The sequence below is a fragment of the Mizuhopecten yessoensis genome, unplaced genomic scaffold (assembly GCF_002113885.1).
Source record: "Mizuhopecten yessoensis strain PY_sf001 unplaced genomic scaffold, ASM211388v2 scaffold1391, whole genome shotgun sequence".
Classification (NCBI taxonomy): Eukaryota; Metazoa; Mollusca; class Bivalvia; order Pectinida; family Pectinidae; genus Mizuhopecten; species Mizuhopecten yessoensis.
In genome coordinates, this window is record NW_018404023.1 from 472741 (window position 1) to 485618 (window position 12878).

General features: G+C 36.2%; 1 protein-coding gene across 1 annotated transcript in view; it reads right to left on the minus strand.

Annotated features, from left to right (window-relative positions):
- Nucleotides 1-761: 761 nt before the first annotated feature.
- The window catches only part of LOC110461316 (mitogen-activated protein kinase 1-like), a 62828-nt gene continuing 50711 nt past the window's right edge, over nt 762-12878 (minus strand). The window contains exons 4-11 of the mRNA XM_021514746.1: nt 9959-10148; nt 8877-9009; nt 8360-8431; nt 7482-7561; nt 6598-6676; nt 5851-5960; nt 5145-5269; nt 762-3860 (exon numbers count right to left, since the gene is read on the minus strand). Coding sequence (XP_021370421.1) covers nt 5147-5269; nt 5851-5960; nt 6598-6676; nt 7482-7561; nt 8360-8431; nt 8877-9009; nt 9959-10148 — 787 coding nt within the window. The 3' untranslated portion in view covers nt 762-3860; nt 5145-5146. The remainder of the gene's footprint in view (nt 3861-5144; nt 5270-5850; nt 5961-6597; nt 6677-7481; nt 7562-8359; nt 8432-8876; nt 9010-9958; nt 10149-12878) is intronic.

The window sequence follows — 12878 nt, forward strand, 5'->3', positions numbered from 1 at the left end:
GAAATGGTGAACCGTTGCTTAAGCTTGATATTCAAAGTGGGATTTCAGTACAAAATGTATCAGTGTATGCGAGTCAATTTTGGAGTTACTTGAATTTGGTTAAAAATTCAACTAAAAATTATCAAATGACCTTTCAACTAAAGTTCACTAGCAGCGTGTATTGCGACAACAGTATAGATGTTTTGGGTTTTTCTCTACACCTTTTTTTAAACAATGAATTAAGGAAATGTGAGGACATCTTTAAACTTATCGCACAGTAACCAAATTTTACCAACCATTTCCTTTATACTGTCAAGCTGGTTTCCTCCTAGTTAGTAGGTACACCTATACCGGCAATGTACACTCCATATACGACAAATAACAGGCAAAATTATTCTCTAATTAACAGAATGTACCAGCAAATATTTCATATTTTCACAATCTGGCATATCTTAATAAAAATACATCCATTAAATCCTTTAAAAATCGTGAAAAATGTTGTAATAATCTTCTGGATATAGAGGGGGGCGGGAAATTCTTCAAAATGTAATGCCACACTTTATCAGCTTAACCTTCCAAAACTTTTATCTGAAATATCAAAATCTCTTAGCCTGACCACTAGGTACAGTGTCCACATTATGGTCATCAGTGACCATACTTGGGGCCTGTTCATTTATGTGGAACAAACGGTTTGTCTGTCTTTAAATGTAACATTTTCGGGTATTAATCCTGGCGGACCTGCAAATGTTTGCGCAGGTCTTGCAAGGCTTTGTCAAGGCTCGCCTGAAAGCAGCAAGAGATTAATAAGTCGGACCTTATTTCATAAACGAACAACTTCGGTCCAACCGGTTCAACCGTTTATACCACGATAAACAAAAACGGCCTAGGACAACCCTGGGTCACATTTTGTAGTCAGCTCGAAACCTTTGTACATATATGGTTAGGTACCTATCCAATGAACCATACATAGTTATGCTACTAATTAGATCATAATTATGATAATAATGTAGATTACATGACCATATAGGGTCATACTGCTAACGAGATTTTATTCTAACGAGATCACATAATCTGTCCGAGACAGCTCTAGGCCCTTATTCATGAAAATAACCTCATACCCAAGTATAAACTCTGTGCTCAAACCAACTTTCTTGTAATTTGCTGCAATCCTGCAACAGTCACAAGGCAAAGACTAAACATTGAAAATGGTGTTCAGCTTCAAGTCTCTCAATAATGTCCTCCAAATTAATCATAAATAATGTGAAGTTTTATTTAATTCATGCCTGGATCTGAACACGTAAGTAGCCAGAGTTTCCTCTGGCCCTGACACCAGGCTTAGATGTTTTGACAGATAGATATCTAAGTCTGGTGTCGGCGCCAGAGGAAACTCGGCCTTCCACAGAATCTGAGTTGGAGCATGAAAATCGTCTCGTGAATATAGGCCCTGATCAGTAATAAGGTAACAATCTATACAGTTTAAGACATATGTACAAAGTAAGCATTTGGTATTAAAAATACAATAATAAACAGTGTATATTATGTCTATAATTAATTAATAACAAAATTAGCACAAGTATTCAATATCGCTATATAAAGCAAATAGTATTCAATATTATAGATGTAGACGCTCCTGACAACAGGATTACTCAAGTTAACACAACGCCACAAACTGTTACTAAACATCAAAGAGCTGAAAATTGTAAAACACATACTGTAGTCCCAAGTCCCACCTTTCAGGCAACGTGTACAGTGATATTTCTTAGTGTTTGCAATAACATAACGGTGAATTTTGTAATAATGGCGGCTTCATTTTGTCAAACCCAACGCTGGTTAAATTCAAAAGAATAAAGGATGATTGGCAAGGCCTATTCATCAAAAGAGGTAACCTTATTCAGTGTTTTCCCCATCTTTGAAAAAAAGGAGGGGAGTTGGGAAGCATTGGTCATTATATAGAAATCATTTTAAATTTTAAAGAGGGGTATGTACTCAGTCCCTTGCTCTATAGAAAACACTTCTACTTCACAGCCCAGTATATGTCATTATGCCAGTTATATAAAACAGCTATAATTTTGGTCAACAAAGGCAGCCGGAGATAATATATCGGTACTCAAGATGGAGCGGAACAATCCAGTTGTATATATATATATATATATATATATATATGTATCAAGGAAATGAATGAACAGACATAGAAAATTAAATTACAAAAGGCAAACAATGTTATTTATCAGTTTAACTGTTATCCCACGTATATCCCTAGTAACAAATCTGGTCATTCAACAGAAATCGTCTATCAACAGTACCACAGGGTATTCTCGCCTTCACAAAGCGAGAATGATATGGAATTAAATTGTGTGTTAACTAGAATGTTTAATTGCATGAACTATTTTTTAAATCATGATTGATAGCGAGAGAATTGCACAAAATATGCAAAATCACATTACAAGTTGATGTGGTGAGTTTCATGATGCATGAAGTCATTTTGCCCTATAATATATCATGACTATGAAGGGCAAAAAAATAGTGTGAAATTGTAAACAGTGTTGATGCTAGTTGACTTACATTGTAAGCCTGCTTGTCAAATATTCATATTCATCAGCTTCAAGCTTTACACATTTGAGGAGAACTGTCCTGCCATCATGTATAATTACACTGAATTTGAAGATCCTTCTTTAGTGCTAAGTGTCTGAATCACTTTTAGAGGAATAGAGGCCAGAACCTGCCATGTATAACTGAAACATCTGTTGCAGTCCTACCAGAGAAAATAATTAAGGATTTTATGTCTCTAGAGTTACCTCCCTGGAGGGTAAAGTTTGTGTTTGCAGGTTGTTCATAGTTACAAGGTGAATACTGGCATCATGTTTTTTTTAATCTGGAGACAAAATTTCAACAGCAGTATCAACATATTTTAACATGATCAAATCTATCTTTATACTTCACACAGAAACAAAATGTATATCGCCACCAAGGTTACCGATATATTTCGCTAACGGATAAGAAAAAATCTTAAAGTCACATCAGAGTACTGAGCCTTACAACAATCTTAAGAAAATGCCATTATTTTACAAAGTGATAATTCATTCAGAATTTAAAAAGTGGACAGATTAATTGTGATTTGTTAGCCAAGAAAACAAAACAAAAATCAACTATAGACAACATTACTGCTGCCAGAAATTTAACGCAAAATTATCCGAACTTGAGGTCAGAATTTTTACGAGACTCTTCTGTTTACCGTGTAGCATGTACATCCCCGTACACACGCACTCGTGAAGAAGGGCCGGCTACAACCTCCCCTCCTCACCTCTCTGACAGTACGATTCACTGTTTTGATTCAGTCTCAATCTGTCGCAAGTACTTACATATCACGTACATATCAAACTGAATATATCCAAAAAAATATAAGGAAGTAATTCTCTATCTTTTGGAAGATTGTCATCATTGGTCTATTCATGATATCTCCATAGCGACCCGCCGCTTGATTGGCTAGTAACTTACCGGGTTGGTAAGCAAGACAGTACTGTCAAGTACAGTTATTATAACTATAACAGCTAGTACCACTAGTAGTTATGCCAGAAACCATGACATTTCCATAACTACAGGTAAGTTACAGCGTACCAACATACATCTCGCAGTAGCAGGCCAATTTATAATCAAGAATGACCTCTCAAAGGTCAACATTCAGGCATGGCCCGATACAGGTCGGATCCGACCTGAATTGATATGGGTTGTGCTCATTGTTACTATAGAGGAAAATGGTAGAACACCACCAACTGTCTATGAGAAATGAGTAGAAAGTCATTTTTGTTATATGGTTGTACACAGACAATGAACATCATGGAAAACAAGCAGGTGATGATATGATCTGTCATCCACTTCTGTACCTGTAGAGAGGAAACAAAAACATGGTATTAGTCTACATACAGAATCATTCATTCCTATTTACAATTAATGTAGCACTCTATTTAACACAGAATTGGTGAGCAATACCGTAGACCAGAAAAATGTTCGCAGCAGCTAACTTCTGCTTTTTTCAACCCCAAAATTACCATATTTTACCAGTAATAAGCCCAGGGGCCTGTTCACGAAAACATGTAAATAGTAGGGGGTGGGCTTAGCACCGGATACAAGCCTGTATTTTACCGGTCATAGGCTCAGACTGGACATCTTTGTCCGCCATTTTGGTTCCGGAACTGGCAGTAGATTGTTTTGTGAATATATATATGGGTATTATGATATTACGTTATAAATTGCAAATGAAACCGAAGCAAATTTATCACGACAACAAAAATTGATACACAACATCCTTTATATAGTCGTTACATGTTCAGGGCAAAATGACTGCTGGACTTGTATGGATTTTAATAGTGAAGGGCTAAAGTTTGACTAGGGGAAACTTTCCACCTACCTGTATGATGTATTAACTCACCTCAAATTCAGTTTTTTTAAGTTAAGACATTACATTGCTTCTATTGCAGACTGGCTAACTTAAAGTTTTAGATAAAGGGTACCTCTGCACTAGTTATACGACCGAGAAACTTCCACTTCAGAAGGGTTTTTTTCTTAATTTTGAGTAGTCTCCCTTCTATACAGAAGATAAACCGTTTCCTGGTGTATAGCTCTTATTACTTCCCTTGTTATGGTTTTTGTCACTTATTTTTATGCTGTGCATATATAATTCCTAAATAGCAATATTGTTCATTCATCTTTCATTTTTGTTTAAGTGTAAGAATGTCAGTGGATTGGTCCACAGTTTTTTGGGGGGGTTTTCACTTTTTTACACTTTTGTTTTTTCTATTTGTTAAGTTTTCTTTTCCTTAACAAATTCTCGAATTTCTAACATCAATAATTCTGTAAAATACATTATAAGATGTGATTTGTATGGAAAACTTCTGAAGAAAATGACGTAAAACATGTTTTTCATTTTAGTAACACTACTATCATGTTTCCTCGCTTAACTGTACTCTTCACTTCAAGACTTAACTCGTTCATCCCTACATCTTTTAACTAGACTTGCCCAGCCTACGATTTGGTAAGGTTCAAATGTGATTTTAGGGGTGAATGGGTTAAAAGCAATCCCCATAGTACCTTGTGAGCTGGCTTGTGAAATTATACAGTAGAACTATGTCCTGTGGAGTTAGCTGATGAATTACAGTCTGGTGTTATACCTTTATTCCTTAATTTGGTGTTTCTGTTCCAGAAGTAAAGTTTCTTGGTATATCAATTCCTTCAGTCTTTCTTTTGGGAGATCATCAAGTTCCATTTCAAAAGTGAAAGGTTCCTCAGCAACGGGCTGTAATAACAAACCAGAGCAAATCTCAAGATACGCTTACAGCATTGCAGTAAAAGATATAACTCAGTGTACTCGCTGTACAAACAAGCCATTCGGATTGATATGTCTCGCCTGTGCCCCGCTTTGACCATCAATGCACACATCGGAGAAACTAACTTAAACGCAAAAACTTAATGTTGATGGAGATGCTGACAAAGTCAATGGACCATAAAAGGTAGGCCGCATCCAGCATTTGATGTATGGGTTGAGATGTACTACCAATGATGCAAATATGGTCCAAGTTTGGTTGGTCTAGCACTTATACTTTCAGTGAAACTAACTTACACGCAAAACCTTAATGATGAGGTCGGCTCCCCAGAAAAGCAACAACTTTGTCTCACTTGCGCGACGAGACAAAAATTAAATCTCATCAGAACAAATTTAATCCTTGTAAACCTACACAATGTCAAATATCTGTTCAAGATTGTCAATCAGTGTAAACCTAATAGCTTAATAAATTATTTTGAGCATGTTTAACCCAAAAGTCTGTGGATGTGTTATAGTAGTTTGACCTTTGACCTAGCAAATAACCTTTGACCTACCTCATCAGCAGGGTCATAGTACTGTTCTAGATATGGATGTTCCAAAGCTTGTTCCACAGTGATCCTCTTGTGCGGGTTAAAGGTTAACATCCTCTCCAGAAGGTCAAGAGCTACAACAATACAATGCATATTAGTGAAAACGACATATTTCACAGACTGTCCTGTAGCCCAAAGCTGTTATAGGGGAGACATCTTGTGGTACAGCGAAGGGGCGCTGTGGTGAATTTTAAATTGAATTGTTATTTTATATGATATAGACATAGGGGCTGGCATCCATCATGTATCCTATTAAATTCTAAACAAAACAAACCTACTATCCAGGAAAAAGTGCAAACAGTTCTGATGACGACTCGCCTCCGAGTCGAAACATGTCAATGTTGTTCCAATAAATTCTGACGTTTTGAGGGGTTTGGCATGTTGTACACACTTTTTCCTGGATTTTTACTTACACCAGTGTGAACTCTGTATACCTTCTTGGTATCCACGGTATAATCGATGATGAAATAGAAGAAACATCACTTATCTGGGACGTTGTGTCTCAACCCCCACCCCACCCACCCCTTCTGTGACAAAACCTATCATATTTATATAGCATGAGTGTTAAAGGTCACATTCATGTTAGTGTTGATCAATTCCACAAAGGATGTTAATTAAATATGAAACCTGAGTGGATTAAAAATACATGTACTGACAATAACATCCAACGTAACTACTTATCCTTAACGGTTGAGGTCGGAGGGCGTTTACCTTTCAAATCTGCTTGGGGGAACAATCGCTTCCAGGGTACCTTGGGTTTCTCAGGAAGAGTCTCTATATAGCCCCTGGCCTGGAACAATGATCAACACTCATTCCATCAATGACGAAATGCATGAAAAACTGATTACACAAATTCCTATGTTCTATTTTCTGATAAATTCTATAGAAATATTATTGGAAAAGTACAATTGAAACTGATAAGGTGAATACGATGTATTACCGCAGTAATCGAGCTAAAAATAGAAAACGTATAAACCAAATTGTGTCACAACCCTTTTTATACATTAATCTAATTACTATACATTTCCATTCCATGAAATTGTTACATAGACAAACATTTTCAAATAATATTCAAACAGTAAATTCTCATCAGATAATTTGGAAATTTACAAAAACAAAAATTCATTTGGACAAAATGTCTTGCTTGCATGCAGATGTATAATCAGCTATCGTAATCACAGTAATTAGCACCCTTCCCTTTTTTGGGGGGAAATGGAATTATATAGACCCCAAATTAAAGCAAGAGATTTCAGTCTGATGGTCATGGCTTGACTTCCCATGTATAGGATGGAAATTTGATTTTGTAACCCCCAGCCACGCTTGAATATTTGTGATCAGCACAAATTACATTTTTTTCGTGTAATTTTAAAACTCAACCAATAACAGAATTACATTTTTTTTTTTATATATTTCAATAAAGTTTACGAGTTTTTACCTTGTATATTTTATATATTTCAGTAAAGTTTACAAGTTTTTACCTTGTATATTGATCAAATTAAAAGAGGTTGAAAATTGTCGTTAAACCTTTAGCACAACTAGGCCCCAGGTGCTAATTACGGCGAATACGGTAAGAGATATTAATACTACAAACCTACCTTATCATTGATAATACAGCTAAGATCATCTTGTTTCGGGGAACCTAATATACCCAGTATGTGATTGAGTTGGTCAAGATCTGGTGACCAGGGTCAAGGACATTTGAAACCGTTAAAATGTTTAGAGGTCGGACATATTTTTATCATTCAACCACTGGATTCTGTCATTATACAACATGATTACAATTATGAAATCATAATGAAACTGAAACCTTGTCATCGTTCTACCATTCTTAAATTCTCTCAGATGCCAGTGAAATTTCATACCATTTTTCAGAACCTTGATAATTCTGCGATCATAATCATTTTCTTCTAACTTCCACATTTTCTGTTGAATCTTAATGTAACTTCATAAAAGCATTCTGAACTAGTTATACAAGCATTTGGGTGATTTCTTTGTTTGCTGTGGTTGAATGCACTTCATCTGAACTTTCACTTTCCTGTATAAAAATTCAACAAAATTGGGATTTCACTTGAAGAATTTGCAGGCTTCAAATATCATGAAAAGCATCAAAATAGAAAACTGATCAAATAAAAGTTGTTTATTATGGACAATAGATAAAAAAAAATAAAAAATTTCAGTATGATCTTTAAAATTTCGGGGGGGGGGGGGGGGGGGGGGTTTATGTAGGAAAAGTGCATTTTTGCATAAAATACAGTACAAAGGAATCTCATAAATGCGAGAAAAACTCGGAATGTTGAGAAAAATTCCAATCTGCATATATGAATATCTTTTGCAAATAATACAACAGGTTCTGTTTATATTAATTGGTCAGCATCCTTCAGTATTTCTGTAGAGAGATATATCTGTATAGCTCTGTAGCGGCAATGTTACAGTTGTCTCCCTTTGGCTTCGGTGGCTGATAAATAAAGGATACAGTGCTTTCCGGGGAAGAGTGGCCTGTTTAGGAGCATCTCTGCCAGTATACATCCCACTGACCACACATCAACTGGACACGGTCAAGGACAAATAATCTTGTGCAATACAAAACGATATGAACATATACTTAATTTACGTTAGCCGTAAGCAGCATCTCAAATGTATAAACATGAAACAATATTTTGTACAGTACTGTTTTTGAAAGTGTTAATTTTCATTTTGTGGTCAGGTTTATAATCCATTCACAGAACAATGAATACAATACAATATCAGTTTAGATCATGTCAATAGTATTTTGCTATAATGCAAATTAAATTTTAAATCTTAAAAACTTTTTTTTTATTTTGGAGACAAATTTCTTCACTTTTTTAAAACACATATTTTTTGCACTTTTGTTAAAATTTTCTTACTTTTTTCCTATTTTTCAATGTTTGATAGATCAGTGATAATTTTATTGAAAACATAGACAATATATGGTTAATAACGTATCACACTTCCATATTGGTAAAGGATACTGGACTTGGTGTAACCTTTGGAATTAAGCATGATTTCTGGCGCTCTGTACCATCGTGTGGCCACGTATTCAGTGAGAAAGCCGGTGTGGTCGTGTTCAGGGTCTGCAACTCTCGCCAATCCAAAATCACAAATCTGGATGACAAAACAGGATAAATGTTATTGAATCACTGCATCACAAGTTTATAAATGATACAATACATTTATACACTACACATATTTCAGTTAATAAATATTAATTAGGACAACAAAGAATCTGATAATGGAGTAAGAAAAGGATATGACCTACAGTGATACAGGGGAGTACAGTGGAGGGAGGATGTTGGTGCCCTAAGTCAAAGGTATCGTGTCTAGGAGAAGGAAGGCCTGAATCACTGTAAAATCAGTTATCGGTTAGGAAAAGGAAGGGTTGAATCACCTAATATCACAGTTATCAGTTAGGAGAAGGAAGGGTTGAATCATCGTAAAATCAGTTATCGGTTAGGAAAAGGAAGGGTTGAATCACCTAAGATCACAGGTATCGGTTAGGAAAAGGAAGGGTTGAATCGCCTAAGATCACAGGTATCGGTTACGAAAAGGAAGGGTTGAATCACCTAATATCCCAGTTATCAGTTAGGAGAAGGAAGGGTTGAAAAACCTAAGATCACAGGTATTGGTTAGGAAAAGGAAGGGTTGAATCACCTAATATCACATTTATCAGTTAGGAGAAGGAAGGGTTGAAAAACCTAAGATCACAGGTATTGGTTAGGAAAAGGAAGGGTTGGATCACCTTAAGATCACAGTTATCGGTTAGGAAAAAGAAGGGTTGAAATACCTTAAGATCACAGTTATTGGTTAGGAAAAAGAAGGGGTCAATTACCTTAAGATCACAGTTATCGGTTAGGAAAAAGAAGGGGTAAATTACCTTAAGATCACATGTATCGTTTGGGAGTAGGAGGGGATCAATTACCTTAAGATCACAGGACAGGTATCATTTTGGAGTAGGGGGGATCAATTACCTTAAGATCACAGGTATTGTTTGGGAGTAGGGGGATCAATTACCTTAAGATCACAGGTATCGTTTGGGAGTAGGGGAGTAAATTACCTTAAGATCACAGGTAGTGTTGAGGAGCAAGTTACTTGGTTTGAGATCTCGGTGAAGCACGTTAGCGGAGTGGATGTACTTGAGCCCACGGAGGATTTGGTAGAGGAAGTAACAAACGTGATCGTTACTAAGTGTCTGTGTCTTTAGCAGCTTGTACATGTCCGTCTCCATCAAACACTGTACAATGTATCTGGACAAGTGGTTAAGGAAACTAGCACAACACAAAATACACACACTAATTTCTAAAAAGAAACTGAAGATGACTTTCAGGATTTACATACAAATTATGCTGCAAGGTACATGTATATGTATATCAAGAGAATTCACTACTATTTACAAAAGAACGATGATAATAATACAAAACACAGGCTTAGGGATTACCGTACCACTGTCAAAAGCTGTTAACTATGGATTGAAAACTGTATTTCTGGCAACAATGCATGACATGCTTTTTCTTACACCTGTCAATATAGGCAAAATTATTTGTGCATATCTCATCCAGAATTCAATTCAATAGCCACTGAAGAACAGGACAATGCTGAGTTAGATCACTGTTTTTACATGTTTGACCCCAGGTGTGACCTTGAACGAAAGCCAAGGTATTTTTTATTTTTAGCAAACTTGTATTTTAATTAATAGCACTCTGTCCCAGGTACCTACTGGCAAAATATCATTACTCTGGGCCTCCTGCTTATTCAGCAAAAGACGTTTAAATGTTTCAAACATTTGTGACCTTTAAAGTAGGTCAAGGTAATTTATTTGAGGAAACTTTGTAGCACTTCATGCCAGGTACCTACTGGCCAAGTATTATTATTCTGGGCCTCCGGGTTATTTAGAAGTTGTTTCAAGGTTTTTACCTATTTGACCCCTGTGACCTTGAAAGTAGAACAAGGTCATTTATTTAGGGCAACTTTCTATCACTTTGTCCAAGGTACCTACTGGCCAAATATCATTACTCTGGGCCTCCTGGTTATTCAGAAGAAGAGGTTTAGATGTTTTAATATGTTTGACCCCTGTGACCTTTTATTAAAAGTAGGTCAATGCCTTTTATTTGCAGACACTTTAGAGCACTTCATGCCAGGTACCTACTGGCCAAATATCACTGCTCTAGGCCTCTTGGTTATTCAAAAGAAGATGATTGAAGGTTTTCAACACTTTTTACCCTTGTGTCAGGTGAGTTAAAATTCGGGTATCCACAGTTATGTGATGAGGTGAATTTTGTTTTTATTTCGGCAGATTAAAGTTAAATTTATCTTCAATCAGATTTGTTAAGACTTTCTTTGTGCATGTAATGGGTGATTATCAGAATTTCTACATAACCGCCGCGACAGCTGTTAACAGGCGACTCAAAATTGTAAAACATTTCATTATCTGTCTGTGGGCTCATATGCCAACATATAACAGTTGTGCCAAATTTTAAACAAGAAAATTCCGTAAAATCTTGGAAGAAAAGATAAAGAGAACAGATCTTCAAACTTTATGGAGACATTTTTTGGTTGATCATTCCTCACGACTTGTTTATCAAACATTTGTGTTCGTGGGTTGTAATGGGATTTAGTGTCTGGTAGTCTGTAATGTGTGATTATGAATGCGGCAACCCTGTGGATCGTCAGCGCAACTTTATGCGGGATAAATTGTGTACCAATAAAAAGTTACAATTAGATTACCCACCACCAGGCCCAGGGTCTATGCAAGAGTTACCCGCTCCTGATGGATCGGCTGAGTGTCCGCAGACATTTAATTACCAAAACAAGCAGAAATATGTGTTACAATTACGATTCAAATGTTTTATGGATGGTAAACAAGTGCTGACGCATAAAACCTTATCTTATCCTGAATGTTCTCAGTACTGACGATATATCAAGGAGAAATAATGACTTCATTTTTATAAACGAACAACTTATCAAACATAGGAAGATATTTCCAACCTCATATAATTTGTTATGATCAGCTTTCAGTCTGAATTTTGATTGAATCACACTTTATCTAATCTGATGTAAAATTATTTTAAGAGGAAATCCTGATCAGTAACCTCGTCCCTAAACAGTTCCGATATTATTCCAGATGAGTTACACCAATTTCAATAACAAACGATTTTCCCCACTTTCAACTTGGAAAGCGTGTGCCGAATGAAAAATACCACCTTAACAAATAAAAAAAAAAAACTCTATCACAGCACTTTTTTACAGACTCCGGCTCCTAACAAACACCCTCAGGCCTTAAAAAAAAAATGCTCCAAAGACCTCCAAACTAACACCCTTAAAACCGATGCTCTCTTTAAAAATATCTTTCTAGTTGCTAACACCCTTCTATAAATAGGTTTCCTTAGACACTCTTTCACCGTTTCACTGATGCCTCCCCTCACAAATACCAAAATCAACAACAGATCCCTGACCATTTTTTTTATTAGATTTTCTAACTTATTGAACATAAACTTTTAAAATTTCTAATTTGAACTTTTTCTGCTTTGGTATCATAATTAATCCCCCACCCAAATCCTTCTTTATAGGGGGTTATCATAAACACCCTCAAACACCCTACAGAATAATGATGGCTAGATTCCTACAAACACCCTTCAACAGTTTTCTTCCCTCAATCTAAGAGTCTTCAAAACAGACCCTCCTACAAATACCTTCCTACTACCTCATATCACACCCTTCAACAAATGCTGTCTTACAAATATTTTTCTCAAACAAACTTCCAAATACGGCCTTTCTGTGATACAAACCCCTTTCAATAGCCAAATCACAGCCCGAAACCCTTCATTTACAATACCATCTAAATCCCGGCCACAAACCCGACCTTAAAAAAACCAGGTACCATTTTAACAATGGCCCCAAACCCTACCTAAAGATACCAATGTAACTCTGGCCCCAAACCCTACCTAAAGATACCAATGTAACTCTGGCCCCAAACCCTA